The sequence below is a fragment of the Sylvia atricapilla genome, chromosome 9 (assembly GCF_009819655.1).
Source record: "Sylvia atricapilla isolate bSylAtr1 chromosome 9, bSylAtr1.pri, whole genome shotgun sequence".
In the NCBI taxonomy this organism is placed as follows: Eukaryota; Metazoa; Chordata; class Aves; order Passeriformes; family Sylviidae; genus Sylvia; species Sylvia atricapilla.
In genome coordinates, this window is record NC_089148.1 from 28,911,129 (window position 1) to 28,930,720 (window position 19,592).

The window sequence follows — 19,592 nt, forward strand, 5'->3', positions numbered from 1 at the left end:
ATCTTCTTAAACACCTCAGTCCAAACCTGCCAAATACAACTGACTGTGCAGAGCAGAAGATGCTGCATTTCTGTTCAATGAGAAATAAATAACCATAGTTCACAGATCCATTTTCCTTTGCAATTAATTTCTGCTTCCTTGTGAAACCTTTCATTTCCACTGCCCTGCTGAAAATGAAAGACTTCTGGAAAGAAATCCAAAATGAGTTTACAAAGTACTTGTCAGCGGAGAGAGTTCTTAGTCAAGTCTTACCTTGTTTTTTTTTTTTTTAACTTATCTCTTTGACAGTGAACGGTGGCTACAATCACTGCAGTTTGATCTCTGAGAAGAAGAACATGATGGACATGGAGCTGACGAGCGGCTCGGTGCCCGTGTGCAGGCAAGGCCTGTTCCTCCACACGGGGAACTCCCTGGTGCGGGACCACGCGCTGTCCCGGGAGCGGCTGCTGCACGTGGGCCAGCTCAACTTGGCACACTCGGATCTCAGGTATTGCTCCAGCTTTTACCATCTCAGCCCTTGGCTCCAGCCCACTGCCATGGTGCCACCAAATTACTGCCTGGGAGGCAGGGGTGATACTTGCTCCCAGCCCAACTCACATGGTGATTTGGCGTGCCACTCAGCTCTTTTATTTCTACAGCATTTCCCTTAATGGAGTATTTGCAGAGTTCCCCTACAGCCACATCCTTGGTATTTGCTTTTAAGGCCGTAATGTGAAAATTTGGTTTCTGGTTTTGGTATACACACTGTAGTTGGATATGCTATGAACAGAATCTCTATTTAAACATTTGCTATAAATTAATTATATGAAAACACAGAACTCCATTATTTTGTTGTTGTTGTTACAAATTTAACATTACCAGATTTTAAACAAGTACCCTAAACAGACATCCATTGTGAATAGAAACCTGCTACAAATTAAAATCTGTCCATTTGTTTTAATTATGCTGCTTTTTGGCAGTGGATGTAATAGGAATAATCTTGACCTTTTTGAAGAGCAGTAGAAAAGAAAAACCTCAATAAAGTTGCAGCCTTTATCTTAGGTACTTGGAATATTTGGCACTCTGTGGATGGAGCTATCAGGCTCAAAATTCCATAGTCACAGCAAGGGGAAATAATGACCTACAGCTTGGTCTTGAAAATCCGACTGTTCCTGATTTTATTATACATATTCATGCCTTGTTTCCCCTTTTCCATTTACTGGTGGGGTAAGAACATCAATGTTTTCAGGAGAAGGAGGCACAGTAATGTGGCAAGCAAGTGGGAAGACTTTTTTGCATGTTTGTTTGAAAATGATAAATAGTACCCATGCCACAACAAAATAACCCATTATTGCTACAAGGATTCCTAGGTGCCTTTGCAGCTGGATGTAAATCTGCTCCCTCCTGGTTTCTTTATGGCTCAATGTGGGACTGGCAGTTAGCAACCTTTTTTTTTTTTTTTTTCATTCTGTCAGTGAGGACAATTATGAAACAAAGATAATTAGGGCAGGAACAAACAAAAGGAGGAAGAGAATACTCTGCTTAGATCTTTTTGAACCTTTTTGTACATTTTATAATGAGGAAATGACAGGTACCTTCATACCTGGCATCACAGTACCCACCCTCAGAAATATGACCCCCTTCCAGCCCCCATTTGGAAGAAGATTCCCAGAGCAACATAAAGGATTTGTCAGCTGCATAACATGAGAAAGTAGCAGGTGATAGGCCTGATTCCCTCCTCTCTGCTTTGTAGCATGGTCTAAAGCCTCAAGACTCCGCTGCCTCTAAGTTTGGAAACGTTTGGAGAATATCCTGAAGGACATTACAGGTTGTTTTGTGTCCCACGGATCATGCCCTGCTTTTATGTCCACCTGGCTAATAGTACATCTGTCTTTGTGGGATTTGCAAGATGAAGCCAATACCCAGCTCTGCTCTGTGGTGCTCACAGACACAGTGTCTCCTGATTTCCCAGTGCTTTTCATGAGACGCATGGCACAGAGCCAAAACTTTGACATTGGAGAGAAGGTGGACAGCATTTCAGACCGTTTCTGTTTGTGGTGTTTGTGATGCTGAAGATTGTTGACAAGCAAGAAAACACGGTCTTTCCCTGAAGATCTGAAAATAGGAGAAAACTGAGGTGTTAGTGATGCCCAGGAGAGGAGTTAAGTCATGGGGAGCCAAGGGTGCTCTGTGCCTCCCCAGATCTCAGCCTTCATCAGAAAATGGATGAGAGAAGTAGGGCTGGCATTGTCAGACAGTGGAGCACATGGACATCAGGGCACACACACTCTTTGGTTGTTCTGCCCAGCTCTAATGACCAGCACAGAAATAAAGGGAGACAAATTCAAACAGTATTTCTGGGTAGAACTTGGAACCACTTTGGATTTCTAGGTTATGGAACATCCAAGGAAGAGCCAAATAAACCAGGGAATAAACCAGGGAGCACTTCCCCTAGCAATCAAAAATCTCCCTTCGGGTTTGGGGTTTTGATTGTCCTTTTTTCACTGAAACTTGTTATCCCCTTCAGCTTCTCCTTGAAATTGTTTTCCCTTGGAAACTGTATTCTAGGGATGACTGCCTTAGTCCAAGAATCACGATCCTTCTTCTCCCTGGCCCCTTTTCCCCACTCAGTTAATAACTTTTAAGCTGTGCAGCGTAATTGTTGCTACATTCTATCTGTGAATGCAATGTGTGTGGGACTGGAAAAGTCCCAATACCTTCCTCACCACAACTGGAGGCAACGCACAGCTAATGCTGGCCTTTTGTCAAATAATCCATTATCAGCAAACCCGCCCACACTGCACTCAGTGCTCAGCGTGTAAAACCCAGGGAAGACATCAGAGCGCTCGGATAGTGTTGCACGGGGTTCCTGGATGTGCAGCAGAACAATCCCCTCCAGCTTCCTAAAACTGTCAGTTATCACCGGGTGCACGTTTCCAGTGGCAATCGAAGGCATGTATGTTTTGTAAATAATCCGGAGATTTCAGACACACTCATCTTTTCCTCTGAGCGCAGTCGGGAAACTGCAGCGCTTCTGGCATGGTGCTACTGGCCTCGTGCTCTGGCTCCAATTACCACGTACGGGAGTCTCTTAGGAAACACTGCCTCAGTATCCTCTGAGAGGCTGCTGTTACCCTTCAAAGGCCTTACACTCAGCTTTCATAAGCTTAAACAGCAATTCTGTTCCCTTACACTGTCCATTCTTGGTGTATGGATGCTCCCTTTGAGGAATGGCTTTTGGGGTATAGTCTTCTGTTGACCCCACTCTCTTTCCAGGATTGCTTATCTGGAAGCCCCCCAAAGCTGCTGTGGCTGATCTGTGTGTCCACAGCGCTCCTTGCACTGCCCTGCTCTCCTTTGTCCCTCTCATCTTGCCTGTTTATTCATATACATTTGTATTTGGCTGCTGTCCAGGACCTGTGAAATCCTTACAGCCAGCACAGCCTGTGGGTACCATGCCTGGAATCCGCTCTGTGGCTGTAACAGCAAAATGCCAGGGGCAAAGAGTCAGTGGGTATGAGGGGAGCCACCCTGCAAGCTGGATGTCAGACACCTTGTGTCGCTCCTGCATTGGTTTTGTTTCTGTGCCGCTCCCCCCTTCAGCCCCCCCAGCGCAGGGAGGAATGAGCAGGGCTTTCCCCAGTGTAGTGATGCCAAAGTTCTGCCAGGAATACAGGAACTTCGCATTACTGCAACCTTGGCATCAGGTCCCCAACACCCAAACATCAGGAAACTGAGGGAATGTCAGGTTCTCCCAGCAGAGGTAACTAACATGGGATGTATAATGTGTGTAAATATATAGTGCTACAGAGAAAACTGCAGGTCTTGGAGAGGACTTGGTTCTCGTTTGCACAGGCAGCGTGTGCTTATCATTTTGTAGGCAGAGAATGGATAAGACATATCTGTGTCAATGGGAAGCGTGACTTTAGTGTCCTCATCTCATTTGCTTTGGAAATAAGGCATTCCAGCTTGCCTTGTGGTTCAGAACTCTCTTTTGTGTATCTCAGAATCTGCACTGCAGCATCACATCAGTACAGCCTTGACTCTGAGTAAGATCCTGTGCTGGGAATGCAGGTCACTGTTCCTGAGGATTTTGGAAACCTAGGATTTCTCAGGACGGGGATGTTTGTATCCATTCTGCAGGTACTCTGCGCTGACTCCAGCTTAGTCAAAAACCAAACTTCTCTCATGGATTTCTGGCAAGATGGGAGCTTTACATAAAGCTTAATAATACGACACCAATTATCACAGGCTGAAATATAAGGCTTGGGTTAGCTTTATATGATGTAGGAAATGTGCTGAGTTTACTTTAGCCTGAGGCTTTGGGACCACTAAACTGTGATACAAACTGAATTATTTAGAAGAGTTTTCGTACAGCAGAAACCAAGTAATAGGAAATGCTGAGCCTGGCACGGCATGCTGTAAAGCATTTTTCAGAATGAGTTAAAAACACCACTCTTTCACTGAGCAGACAGAGCAGAGTTTCCCAAACATGTGCAATAAAAGTATACTTATGCCACATATTTTACAGACATATGGTTCTGTAAATGTTAAAAAATAATCTAGGAATGCTGTTTGGTTTGGTTTTTTAAAATATAAATTTGCCATCTGCAGAAACAGGTGCTTTAAGTTTACCCTGAGACCAACTGTGCAAACCTAAAGGGAGAAATTATAAACAATGGTTTATGGAAACCTCTAAAATTTTTAAATGTACTGTTTTAAACTTTCTGGTAGCAAAGGAACAATCTGATTGTTCTGTATCAGTGGATGGGGGGGAATTTAACTTCTCTCATGATCTAAAGGGGTTTTTTACATTAAGCCCTACTGGAGCATAGAAACCTGTCTGTAGTGAATGCAGAGTTCTCAGTTGTGTGCCTTGGACAAGTGCCAATTTTTGACAACCTTAATTTCATGGGAAGGAAGTATTTTTGAAGCTTTGATTGTTGTTATTTTTTTCCATCCCTTTTTGTTCTTTTGAGAGCTATTACCAAGGAAGTTTTAGAAGTTATCCCAGCTTCCATCTTAATATTAGTGATGGATTAATGGAAATAATAGTGATAAAATCATCTAAGGTGTAAAATAAACGCAGTTTATTCAGCAGCTTCATAGTTCAGTGTCCAAAATGCTTTTATGTACACGTGTTTCATGCTTTAAAATGTGTCAGACCTGCCTTAGTTGTGGTGTCACAAGCTGCCAAATGTGGCTGGGTTTTCTTCAGTTTTTGTTGGTGCTACCATCAAAAAAACATAAAATTCATTTAAGTGGAACATGTCAGCTTAAGAGCCGCGGGACACTTCTCTGGAGGGTTTATTAGCTCAGGTACAGCTTTCCTGCACACAGATGTACTGTTTCCTCTCCTTGGTCTGGCACGATGAAGCCATAGGTTAAACCCTCCCATGCTTTAGGGATATGTAAGGAACACCCTCTGCTCCTAAGAAAAGCACACAGTTGGATCATCCACAGTAAATGTTTATAGCTGAGATAAAATGTTTTATTTTAAGCCATAAACCAGTTGCTAACTGCTTGGAAGAAAAATGTTAAGGGGAAATGTTTCTTAATGCAGTGCTTTTCTGAAAAGTCTTTTGTGGAGTTCCTCAAGGTTCTGCTTTGCCAATGAATGGATTCAACACACATCAAAAATTATAAAAAATCGCTTGTGCACAACAGAACTGTGATTTACAGTCCCATGCACCTTTTATTATGAAAAATCAAGATGGGAGTACATAGGCTGCCATTTTAAATTTACTGGCTGTGAACTTTCTATTTTGTGGAAGTAAATACTCAGCTGATCTCACATTGGTTCTGGAGTACTGGTTGAAAGCAACCAGATCTTTTGCTGTATTCCTTTTTTCTCCATTGATCTGGCTACTTTTTTTAATTTAGCAAAGGAAAGCATGGGTCTGACATGGAAGCAAAGCTCAGCTTTTTGTGTCAGTGAAAATGCCAAGGCATTTTCTCAGTGTGCTCTGAGGAAAATACAATATTTGAATAATTCAGAAATGCCTGAAGTTCTCAAACTTCATTCTCAGCTATTGTTTTGCTCAATCTATTATGCATTGAAAGCCTCGATTGTGATTGATGAACTGCCTGTAGCAGTAGAGGGAAGATTCTCTGTTCCGTGTGTAACTCAGTGTGTAAAATTAATCCTGTGTAAAACGATGCTCTCTTTACACAGGTTGGAGAGAAAGCATTGCAGGTTTTTTTTTTGTGTGTAATTGCTGCATTAGACAGGCAACATTCAGCAGAGAGCAAATGCTTCCATTCTGCAGGGCTTAACAAGTGTTGTGTCTTGTACAAAAAAATCATAAACCCTGTGGTGGTTAGCGATGCTTAATGAAAACTGTATTGCAGGTCACCCAGGTTTCAAGACTCAGTAGATTCTGCTGCTCCATGCCTGAATGGAAGTCACCCGACTCAACACATTAAACAAGAATGCCCCAGTGATTATAAGGTTCTGTCTGAGGCTTCCACACATAGGAGGATTACAGAGGGGATGGAGCTGAGAGCCTCCGGTAGTCTGCATCCTGAACTAGACCTAATGAATAATAGCTTTACAAATTCACTTTCATCCTACTTGTTTAATAATGAACACAGCTCCTCCCTGGGTCCTTTGTCACTTGGCACCCCTCAGCACTCGGCCAGGCTGCAGACAAGCAACCTGAAGAAGAGATGCATCTCTGTCGTGCCGTCTTCAGGCGAAGGAATCGATATTACAGCGATCATCCGCACATCGCAGACGTCACTGGTCACCTGTGTGAATGGACTGCGAACTAACTCAGCTGGCATTTCCTCTCATCCTGTGGAGATCAGTCATCACAGTGCTCAAAAATCCTCTCAGCCCCAATCTTGCTCTCAGCCTGGAAACTCTTGCAGTATTCCCTCCCCTCCAGCATGTCTTGTACCTCTTTCCACTGAATGTGACAGGGGTGACTGCGAGCAGATACAAATGCAGCAAGTTGAGGAGAATGGCAGCCTCAGCCTTATGATGAATGGTACGAGCCATCCTCACCAGAACTCCTCTCACAGCACCCAGAAGGTGAGTTTCTTGAAACAAGAACCAGCTGACGACTATTCCTCCAGTGCTGATCTTTTTCGCCATCACCAGGGGCTGCCTCCCCCTTACCACCTCCACCAGCAGCTCAGCCAGACCCCGGGGACGTTGTCTCACCTCAGCACCTCCATGTCTCCCAAGTCCCTGCAGCCCAGCGACGGCGATGAGCAGGACCTCAGCAGTGGCAAGCAGGTCTGCCAGTGGATTGACTGCAGTGCCACTTACGACCAACAAGACGAACTGGTCAGACACATAGAAAAGACTCACATTGACCAGAGGAAAGGAGAGGACTTCACTTGCTTCTGGGCAGGCTGTGTCCGCCGCTATAAACCCTTCAATGCTCGTTACAAACTGCTGATTCATATGAGGGTTCACTCTGGAGAAAAACCAAACAAGTGCATGGTAAGTCTGGATTATATTTGTTTGAACAGAAACATAACTGCTCTGCTCTCTTCCTTGCTCTCTCTTCGATCTTATTCCAATATAATTGTTGTGCTTTCCTGTAACTTAGTCCGTAGCAGGCTAAGGGGAATTGGAGAAAACCTTAATCTAGAAGGAAATGATTGAGTAAGAAATACTGTAGTTCTTGGAAAAGGGATTCGGTTTCCTTATATGAGAGCTTAACTTTTAATACAGTGCTTTGTTTTTTTAATATTCATTAAACCACTAATAAAGTGATGATCAAAGCATGCAGCCGTCATTTAACGTAAAACAAAGTCACTGAGCCTCGGGTGACATTTTTAATCAAGAAACATAAAACACATCTAATGAAATTCTTTTCATTCCTTCAGCTGAACAATAACCCATAGAGTTGTGAGTGCAAAAGTTTCAAGTGGTAGTTTAGACAAAAAAAAAAAAAAAAGAACTTGTTAAAGGATTTTAAACAGTTAAAAGAGTAAAAAGAATATATTCAATTATGTTTTCAAAGGTTGTTAGAGTCTTTTTTAATTTGCAAAGCAGAGCTTTAAAAATAAGTAAAGACCATTGTTCTCTTCTGATCAAGAAGATGTAAACAACAGCAGTGTTCCAAAAAGAGGATCTTGGGAATAACACCATCTCTGCATCTGCCCACCATGATGACAATATGGCCAAACTAAAATAAAAGTTAATGACTTCCATTAAGCTTTCCACATGTTTGAAACAACAATGATATAAGACCCTGACTGAAACAGATGAAGCAAAACAAGTTTGACATAAGCTTCCAAATTGGGCCATGAAATTTGGAAAGTCTCATTTGTAACACTCACACACGTGTGCACACACACACACACGCACAAATAAGTGCAGCCAAAGGGAATGGTTATGGCAGCAGGTTTGGGTTCCTGATGGGCAGAATTTTCAGCTATATGTCTATTTAATTCTTTTGATCAGAGCATGATGCAGTGGAAAATGCTTGTAAGGATGTTAGATCATGACAGACTTTTCCATGGCAAGCTGTAGCTTTCTGTGGAGGAATAGGAAAGAATGTTTGTAGAAAAATCTTCCAGGCCTTCAATGGTTATGGAAGGAAAGAGGAAGAAAATAAGAGTATTCAAAACATGTTGCAGAGAAAATTTTTCTCTGTAAGTGATTGTCCTGATTATCTTTTTACTTCCATTGGATAAATGAAAAACATGAAAAGAATGTCTGCACTGTTTAGTGGGTTTTCCCTAAGATAATACTGGAAACAGTGCATATGCTTAGAGAATACCGTCAGATTGCCCAAGATGAAATGGAAACGCTCTAAGACTTATGTGTTTCTTTTTTCTTTGAAAGCAAGAACTGAGTGGTTCTATTCCGGAAGTAGCTCGATGATATTTTCTAAATGTAAAAATGAATTTAACTTCCCCTGAACAGATTTGTTTTAGTTATAAATTATTAAAGGATAATGCAAGTTTGCTTCTCTCCAAACAAAAGTGTAGGTAAGTAAAATGAAAGCATACTTAAAGCCCTGATTAGTTTCCTGTGGTGCTGAAAGATCAGTAGACTCCATGGATAAGGGAACTTGTCTCTTTTCCTGAAAAATGCATATTTACCAGGTATTGCATGGCAGATTTCTAACGTTACATTCCCATTCCTACAGAAAACTTGGTAAACCAGAGATATTAAATGCTGTAATGTCTTAGCAAATGCTAAAGACGTCCTACTTTCAATTAATTTCATCTGCACAAAAGCACCAGCTTTTGAAAGCACGTCGAGGTCTTACGAATAGGTTGGGAAAACCTTTGCATGTGATATTGCAGACAGCCTTTATGTCATATTTATACAGCCTTGGCATGTAAGTGTATAAAGATCTGTTTTACTGGAGCAGATATTGTAGTTGTTCCCATACATGGAATGGCCCAATCAGGACTGGGAGCTGTACATTGCTCCACTTGGAGTTAACTGTTCAATTCCCACAGTAAGATCCTGCCACTGTCAGCAGAGGTATTGTGTGTTAAATGTTGCAGTCTGGAATTCTGCAGGGAGTGAAGTGGATCCAAGAGAACACACAGAAACCATGTCTTCTTTGCAAATTTAGTTTTCTCCCCTGAAAAGAGCTTGATCTAGCAGGGGCAGCATCCAAAGCTGCAGCACAGCTCCGTGAAGTTATTAATATCAAGTGGGGATTATTTGCCCAGTGAATTCCATTCCACGTGAAACAGGGGTTGCTGTGCAGTGTTGCATTGTGCAGTGATGTCATGTCATTTTAAATGATGGCTTTTCTTTTGATGTGGTAATAATTGTGCTGTTATTCCTGCATATTAAGAAGACAATTCGTTCTCTGTCTATAGAAGTGTAAGATTTTGTTTCGTTTTTGCTGTAGCTTTGTTAAAGTAACTTTGCATCTCTTGGTATTTGTAGTGGAGATTTTCTTTCGCTGTTCACAATTACCCATTGTACTTTGTTTTTAAGCCCCTGATTTTGCTCTTGCCTGTAAGATTACTGCCTGACTAGGTATGGAACTGCTCAGGAGAAGCTAACAGTGAGCTGCACCCCGTCCTCATACATAAAAGTACTTTTCCATGTAAAATTATTAATTTCTTATGACAGGCTTTGCTACTATGTACTGTAATAGACAAAGGAATTTTGGAATTCAGGCTACTTGAGAACAGGAAATACATGAGACATTTTGATTGAAAAGTAAATGGTTCACTAAAACTGCAGTTAATCCTTTTATTATCTTTCCAACAGCAGTTTCCACAATACTTTCATGAGGTAAGCTTCCTTCAGTCCAACTGTAACACTCTCATCTTTGCAGCTGGTTTGAATTTAGTGAGCCTGCTTCTTTCTTTACTACAGACAGGCAACAGGCAAAACAGGATCTGGTGGAGAGCAGTGCTGATGTTTTGGGTCCATATTCTGCTCACTGTGTTCCATTGCCAAGGCCGGTACTATGAGTATTCTGTTTTCATATTCCATTAAATATTCTAATTCAGCAGTGCCTTCTCATCATTGTGTCCCTCAGTTTGGTTTTTCCTTGGGCTCTGCAAGTAGTCTAAAGGAAACTACCTAATCTCTTTGCAATATCCTGTTATGTTTCATACTTAACTCATGTTATTTTAGTTTTATTAAATTTGGGGTTCATCTGCATTATAATCAAAAATATATCCAACAAAAATAATGATGCAATGCCTTTAAGACTTTAACTTCTGAAGATTAATTTCATGCTTTTTTAGATTTGATGTCCCAGACAATTGGAATTTTGATTGTCTGAGACAGCAAAAATTAGCAAGCTTAAATGGTTTTTATTTTTAAAAAAGGGAGAGAAAAAAGTTTCTCATAACTGCGTCTTTCGCTGCCTTTCGGTTCTTCGAATACTTTGGTGAGTAGAAGCGTGCTGATCTCCAGATATTGTATCTTTGGTTTAAGCCTCTGCTTGCAAATGTAAATACAGAGCTGCTCATTTAGTTGTCTAGAGTTGTTTGAATTGGACAGATCTGTGCTTGGCTTATTAGTTTGCCCTCTTGTTCTCTTGTGGCTTCATAACGAGTAAAAAATATGTTCCCATCACTGCATTCATGTGTGCTCAGGGGCCTCCCCAGACAGGATCAAGGTAAATGATTTATCTTTATGTAATTTCTACACGTGTAATTAGTGTTTATAGAAATTGCCTATCATAATGTATGTAATATCCATGAAAGGAGCTGGACAGGGAAAATACTTACGGTTAGTGTCTCTAGTTTTTGTATTTCAAAGAAACTGATGTCTCCTCTGTGTGTTCTAGACCTGTTTCTCTGTGTTTGCCTACAGAGTTAAGACTTTGAAGCAGAATGTTTTTTTCATGTATATATTCAATGTACTCAATTTGAGAGAAGTCTGAATGGAATGATTTGGGTGGTGTATTGTACACAGTGAAATTCAGCACCTGTGCTGTTTGTAGCCAGTTCTTTTGAATCCCTAAGGCTGAGACATCATAGGTACTGCATTAAACATGGGGAAATTGAGACAGAGAAGATAAGTAACTTGCCTGAGGGTGTCTTTAGGCAATTCCAGCATTCCAGGGCAGATCTTGTGTTCCAATCACCACTTCACACAAACGAACAATTTGCAATTTACCGATGAAACAGATTTTTGTACAGATTGCACAAAAGATTGCGCTCTGCCTGAACTTCCTGTTAGTTTTTCACTGCAGTCTCTGGCACAGGTGGTTTGACGTGCTGTGAGTGTGTGAGAGCTTTCATCAGAAGGCTTGGCTGCATCTCTAACACTTGGGCAGTGGCCTGGTTGGTGGGAATACAGGAGAATGCCTGTGGAGCAGATTGGTATTATTGCTTCTGTTTCTGAGGAAACCAGTGTGGAATCTCTGTTCTCAGTAGATGATGAGTCTGATGCTGTCTGCAGTCCATGGGGGGTGTGTGTCCAGCAATGCAGAGTTAAAAATGAGATCTCTACAGGTCTGCAGCTACAGAGGAGTCACAGGGACAGCCCTGCATCTGTGAGGAAAAGGGGTCTGCATACAGCAGCTTATCCACTTGTGAGTTACTTCACCTAAACAGTGAGTTTCCATCCTGACTCGAGGGAACGTTGTGGAAGTCTGGAAAGTGTTTTCAGCTTTTGGAGCGCAGGGTGTCATGCACTGATGCCAAAGGAGTGCTTTAAAAAAAAAACAGTAATATTGGGCTTGCTTTCTTTCCTTTGAAGTCAGTAGTAGGAAAGATCCATTCTATCAAAGCTGCCTCACCAGAGATCTCGCTTTTTATTAGCTCTCTGATGGCATTTCCCGATACTGTCAAGGAACGTCAGCATTCAAAGCACTCTGATTAGATGAGTAGACAGCAGTTCAGTGGTTTTGTGGAAACACCATTTTTGTTGGTTTACAAAGCCCACTGCACGTTCCAGGGCAGTACAAATGGGTTTAAGTGTGCCGCAGCACTGGAGGGCAGGCTGACCACCGGCTTTAGGCTTGGCTCTCTCTCAGCTTCATGCCCAAGCAGCTGGTGAATTTTGAACTCGTGTCTGCCCACAGGAAAGCTCCACACTAACAGATCTTGCAGAGCAAACGCAGCAGAAATTACTGGGCCCAGATTCCATTGTGAGTGGGACTCTCCCGTGTTCCAGTGCAGCAGGACAGAAGTGCAAATGAGTACAGTGCAATGGCCCTGCACAACTCTTAGGGGCTTGAGACCTACCTGCTACAGGGTTTTCCTGGAGGATTATCACCTCCCAGTTTGGTCCTGGCCTTGTTGGCCTTCAGGACATTCTATGGCATGTATCTGCTCTATCAGTCTGATAGAAAAATGATATAGGATGCTGGACCTGATGGAACTGTGCTCTGACCAAGCCGGGCTGGCTGCCTTTTTTGTTACTTCCCAGCAGTCTGATACAGTTAGGTCTGGCTGACAAACTTCCAAGTTTGGTTTTTGGGGGGTTTTTGGTTGGTTGGTTTGGTTTGTAAATCTAAATAAATTAAAAAGAAGTAAATTCTGAGTGTTGCTGCCAGAATCCAGAATGGTTTTCAAGCTCGCTTGTGTGCCTTAAAAATGTTATACAGGATGCTGAAGAGATCTGAGAAATGGAATAGGGTAGTTAGAGGTACAGCATGAAACTTCCGTGGGGGAGGCTTTCAAATAGACACCTTCTTTATTCTATGAGAATGTTTAATTCCATAAGGTTTAATTTCATTTGACCTGATAAAGTATTAAGTAACTTGGGGCCTGTTTAAAACATACTAATCCTGAAGATTTCCTGGTACATTTGTGCAGATGTGGTGTCCGTGTGTAGGTATTGCTGTTCAGTGTGTTAAATAAGAGCAAAGTGGGGTATTAACAGTAATATCACCACAACATAGTGAGCACTCTCCCTGCTGTAGGATGTAGTAATTAATTGCCACTATTACGCTTCTCAAGGTGTTGAATAATTTCCACTAACAATACTTGGTATCTGCTGAAGGTAAAGTGATAGGCAGATAGTTGTTTAGGGAATAGATAGTCTTGTGACAAAAGCATGGATATTCATTTCCATCCTCCATGATAGAAATTATATTAGGTATTGCACCAGTTTTTTCAAACCAGCAGTAGTGTCACTGTAGAGCTTTGAGAAAAGAATATTAGTGAATCTGGGTCACTTTCACTTTGGAAAACAAGTGATGGGGGACAGTGAGCAGGACTGGAGGATTTTGTTACAATTGACATTTTATAGACAATGTGCTATTTTGGAAATGCTTAAGTATTTTAATCCATCGTTTTTTACTTTCTGTTTCAGAATGAATAAGGTTTAAACAAAGACACATTTTTTGGTTGTTGTTTAAAAGCTTTTCGCATTTGATTTAGTCAGTGTTTTTATTCTGTTAGTAGAGTCCCCCAAACAATTATATTTCAGCTCATCCTGGACTGATTTATCTTCTCTTCATTCTTCAGTGTTCTGATTTGGCTACTGACACACATATTTTTCACCACAATGCCAACAGTGACCTGATTTGAATATAAGGAAAATGACCCATTTTCCTGCAAAGCCGCAGATATTTGTGAGAATCCTAAACACTGAGCTTTTGACAAATACCTGACAATGCTGTGATGGAAAGAGAACATCTTAAAGGAAGGGAACAGTTTTGTATTAAAAATGGTTCTCCACAGGGACTGTGCTGCTTGGCACCCTCGTGCCACAGGAGGGATAATTGTACCAGAACTCCTCCACGCCAAGCAAAGTCATTCATGTTCTTTGTCAAATAATGTAGGCTGAAGTATGCCCAGCTTCAAAAAGTGAAATTTATTAGTTGTGACCTGCCATGTCTGGCTGCCAGACAGACTTCTAGGCATGTCTCCCAGGTCTTTTTGGGAAGATTTCATCTAGGCTCCTTTCCCTTCCCTTTGCCCAGTTTACTTACAAAAATGACATCTTGATACCATGTTTTTATCTTTATCCTCTTGTCCCATAAGACTCAGCAAGTAGTGATTCTTTCTCATGTTAAGACACTCAGAATTATTTCCAGCTCTGCTGTGGCCTGGCTCTGGACGAAACTCTGCACGTAGATTTATTCAAGCCCCTGTCTCAGCACAGAACTAAAAACCTCTCATGAGGCATCACCTTTTGAAGATACCTTGCAAACAGCCTCCTAACTCCCAATTCATTCCAGCTGCACCACAAGATCACTTTCTTTGCCGTGCAGATCAATGTGTTTTATCAAATAATCACATCTGAGGAGCAAGAAGGGAGAAAGGCTTTCCAGCCTCTAAGCACTGCATTTACAAAAATCTCAGGATTTCTGTAGCTCGCCGTTTCCCATGCAGCAAAAGTGTGACAAGGTTTCTTTCTCACTGTCTCCCCTGCCTTGGAGTGAATCGTCCATGGGTTTCACTGTTTAAATCTGCTCAGTAATGAAGTGATTCAGCCTCAGCTAGTCAGACATGTTCCCCACTCAAATAATAACTTTTACAGATCAAGATATATATTTGTGAAATACCTGTTTCCTGTAGGAATATCTTAATACATCTCAAGAATACCTCAAAGATGTGTCCTGCAGTTGTGTCCTAAAACCATAATTCTGCAGGACCCGGCATCATTTTGGGAGTGTGAGCTGTCTCCAGAAGATCTGGGAAAGTGGGATGCATTCAGTGATTTGAATAAAGTCTATGAGCAATGAGAGAGGAATTTTCTTTTTACTCCCTGAAATTTAATTTATAAAAAACAGCTTGCATCCAAATATTATTAATCATGTCATTTGATGGACAACTTGGCTGCTTGGTGGAGAACTTGTAAGTTCTAAAATTTTAAACAGAGTATTTGTGCTTGTCTTCTTGAGGTTAAGTGCTTGGCTTTATTTTATTCCTTTGTATGTGTTCTGTGGGGATTATTAAAAGTGGTAGGAATTGTTCAGAACTCTCAGTGACTTAGCCTCTCTGAACAGTGATTAACCTCAAGAAGGGAAAAACAGTTTGTGTCACCTGGCAGAAGGCTTGGTCAAATTAAAAAGCCATAAAATTAAATATTGTTTAAAACCCGTGCCAGTGATATACTTAATAATACTTCTTATTAGACCAATACGTTTTAATACTCCATATTAGTGCAACCTATGTCATTTAATAAAAATGTTAATCTGCATTTGTAGGCAACAGAGAGGCTGTATAGTGTAGTCTCGGGGGAGAAAGAGGAATTTAGTGCACATTAAAAACTTTATACAGGCATTTATGCAGTTTTATCTCAGTTCTGAATGAGATGCATTTGTTTCTTACTTCGGGGCAAACCAGCAGCAGTTGGCCTTTAATATCAGATGAGAAATGAAAAGCCACCATTGCACAGTGTGCAGGGTCACATTCTGAAACCTTCACTGGCTCATTCAGCAAGTAGTCCAGTGGGCCTGGTAAAAACCAACATGCTGGTTAAGCTAAATATATCAAAATGGGACCTACTGGCATCTGACAGCTCACTCCGAGTTATTTCCAAAAGCAGGCCTGGTTTTGGGTAAGTTTGTTTTGGAGGTGCCCTGCTCTGCACCTCTGAAGTTGAAGTAGTCTTCCTCTCAGACCAGGAACTGAGTTACTGAAATTCTGTGAAGGCTCTGGGATATTTTCACTTTGGATCTCCTTTTCCTTACAAGTACAATGAAATAAATTTCTTCGGAGCACAGTGAGGCTGAATAATCACAGTGAGGTACTGAGGCCAATAACTTAATGTGCCCGTGATGCTATTTTGCATCTCTAATCATTTGTTCTGCTGAGAATCTCAAGGCTCTTTCAAGCTTTTGCCTGCCAGTGGCATTTCCTGTGTGGTGAAAACTCTTGTACCCAAGTTCTGGATATAGCTGAATTAAGTCAAGTTATTCTGCTGCTTTCTTTCTCTGTTTAAACTGGCATCATTGTAAATAACACATTAAGTGCCTAGTGGAAAAGGCAAGGAAAAAATATCCTCCTTCTCAAAGTATTTTCTCTTTCCTGTATTTTTTAAGGTCTGTATAACCTTTACTGACTAGAAAGTCCCTTCTACTTCAGAACATTATTCTCATGAGTAGAGGTGTGCAAGAGAGTGATTTTATTCAGCTGTACTGTGGCTTTCAAAGAAAATGTCACCATTGTAGAGAATTCAGTGCCCTGTGTTCCGTCTTAAGGACACCTGTATTTTCTGTATTTGGATTAGTCAGAAATGGCTGCATTTCAAATAACTGTGTATTTAATCACAGACATTTGTCAGTACCTGACTTTTCTGTTTACATCTCTGGCTGATTGTGGAGTCAAGGAACAATAGGAGTTTTATTTCAAAGTCTGCTGTAGCTGTCTATGTCAGTGTCTTCCCTCCATCTCCTTCTCTTATTGTTGTGTACAGATAACATATGTGTGAAGGGATCCTCTGCTCAGGTACAGTGGAGCTGCAGTGTTAAATAATTGATCTTGATCTGTCTTTTGAAACTGCATCCAAGGCATTTAAAAGTGGGAAATGGAAAAAGCATGTTCTCATAATCCAGCTCAGTAAAGTTTGCACAACTGCTCTTTGTTTCATCATGCCTACAATAAATCTTTCATTTTTGCCAATTGAGAATGCCTACTAAATCTGCAAATGATTACTTCCCTGAATTGTGTTGGGATTCTTGCAATACATTTTTCTTACATGGGTAATGATAAAATAAGAGTCCATCAAAAAATATTTTATTGCCTGGCAGAGAGCCTTTTATGAAATGGTTTTGATTCAGGGAGATTCTTGCAAGCGTTTTAGAACCGTTGCTTACAACTTCCCTTTAACCCTTGCGTGGAGGGCTGCCAGGCCCTGGGAATGTCAGGAACAGGGTCAGTCACTCAGCAGCTGGTGGGATGCAGGCCCTGGGTATCAGTTTAACCTGCAGCCCTGCGCCTGAGAGCGCGGGCGCTGCCTCGGCGCGCACTTGTAAAGGGGATTGTGTTACCGCCAGATTAGAACGCTGATGAATGTCACACTGGTGGGAACCTTGTAAAACTAATCTGCTGTGTCCATGTTGATATGATTGCATCCTGCTTCACTCAGAGAGTGAGGAGGATGGGGCAGTACAGAAAGGAAAACACCAGGCAGAACTGGTGGAGCCATGTGGGTCGCTGAGCCCAGCACCACTTCACAATAATCCTTCAGTACACCCAGAGGCACAGAGCACCTCTCTCTCTGTGCCTTTGGGAAAGGTGTATTGTCAACACTGTGGCTTGTAAGTCAGGGCCTCTCAGTCCTGTGAAACAAATCTTGCCCTTTTTCTCCTTGATTGCAAATTGGGTACGACTACATTTGTCTGCCTTTGCTCAGGAACCAGCCAGCTGTAGACATTACTCTGCTTTCCTTACAAAGACACACAGTCTCAACCCACTTCCCTGCAGAGCTTGAGCAAACTGCATAAAACAAGGCCCAGGGGGATGCTCCTGGAATGGCACAAGTCATGATGCCTGAAAACACATTCAGATACTGCAGGGAGAAGAGATCTGGCAGGAGATAGATACTTTGGTACTTGCTTGCACTCACAAAACAGCAGTAGACCTGACTCAGTGTGGGATGCTCTCAACAAAACCATATCTGTTGCTTGACGTGTTGCCCACTTGCCTCCATGCAATAAACTGTCCCCTCAGAAAAGACATGGGAGATCAGAAAACAGATTGTGTGAAAATATTTTTAAGTATCGCAATTACTAGTGGGGTTTTATCTTCCTGCATATCCTCAAATGTAATGACATTTTTAATCGCATGGTTGTGGTGATCTCAGAGTTCGCTGTTTACAGTACTTTGGTCCAAGTGGACATTTTTAGGTCGTGCTTTGTCTTCAAGGCCAAGGAGTGAAAAGCTGACAACACGCAGGAACCAGACATGCATCAGATGCACAGAACACACCAGCTTAGTCAGAGTAAGTCTTTTATCCAGGTAGGTGGTAAATAGCATGTTTTACACTTCAGATTGGCAAACCTCCTGCTGTATACGCGTTGCTTCTGAGCTGAAGTGACAAAGTTATCTCAGTTATCACTGACCAATTCTGTTCAGATTGTGAAAGGAGGCAATCAGGAGTACTTCCAGCTGTGAAGAGACTTTGCTGAATTTAGAGGGAGAGGTATTGGAAGTACACAGTGAACATGATGGAAAAGGCTAGGTGAGGGATTCTGCATCGTCCCTCCTCACAGATGGATATTGAAAAGCAGCAAATTTAGGACTTTGTAAAGGGAAGACTTTTTAACAGTGAGCAAATTTCAGTGGCTCAGAATGGAAGGAACCTTTGTGGAGCTTGGGTCTTCTTCTCAGGGGACTGTGATACCCCCAGCCTTCCTCAGTACCTCTCAGGCAACTTGTAGCCAGGCCACTAGAATGACAGCACTTTTAAAACATGAATATTTGTAGCTGCATTACTTCACTTCTAGTGCTGTAAAAATACCATTCGCATAATGGGGTAAGGGCCTGCAAGTTCTCATGATTTCAACTGTTTTGGAGTTACAGGAGTTCTGTTCCTTTATGGCAAGCATCCATTTCTCATTTTAACATCTTTGGCACTTGCCTAAAGGATGGGAAATTAAAAAATGATTAAGGGGGCAGAGACACAGTCTTTTAAGGAAAGATGAAAGGAATTAAACTGAGGCTGGAGTGGGGAGAAAAGAAAAGGGAGGGATTGTTTAGGAAAGAATAGAAAACAAGTAGGGATGATCAGGCAAAGGAGAATTTAATTTTTCACTAAAGGTTTCCCAAAAAGGAGGTCTATTATAGAGTGGGATAATTTCGTAGTGAAAATAGAAGATGCCCAACTGCATGAGTAACATAAGCTAGACTGTCTTAAAAAATTGGAAAATAAATTGTAGGGAATAATTTTGAATGCAAAATGACTTCCCATTTTCTGCCACTCTCTGAACACAGATTATTGCATTACTAAGTGTAAGAGAAGGAAGTGCATTAGCAGAGACAGGGATACAGTTCAAGCCTTCAGATGTCTGCGCTCTGAATGTACTATTTGTATGGTTTTTTCCTGCTGGTGTTGCTGTGAGGTAGCTGAGGGTAGTGCCCATGTGGGGCACCCCACATTGGCTGCATCTCAGCATCCCCAGAGCTGGGGACCTCACTGTCCCCCAGGCCAGGCTCTCAGACCATTTCACAGAAGGTGACCGGTGTGAAATGGGTGATGACTAGCTGGAGAGTCCATTTGCTAAGAAAGATACCTTTTGTTTCGCTTTGCCTTTACCAGG

General features: G+C 41.7%; 1 protein-coding gene across 1 annotated transcript in view; it reads left to right on the top strand.

Moving 5' to 3' along the window:
- Positions 1-19,592, top strand: part of GLIS1 (GLIS family zinc finger 1) — a 181,336-nt gene that overhangs the window by 82,309 nt on the left and 79,435 nt on the right. Inside the window, exons 2-3 of the mRNA XM_066324562.1 lie at positions 289-487; positions 6,331-7,432. Of these exons, the coding sequence (XP_066180659.1) occupies positions 289-487; positions 6,331-7,432 (1,301 nt within the window). The remainder of the gene's footprint in view (positions 1-288; positions 488-6,330; positions 7,433-19,592) is intronic.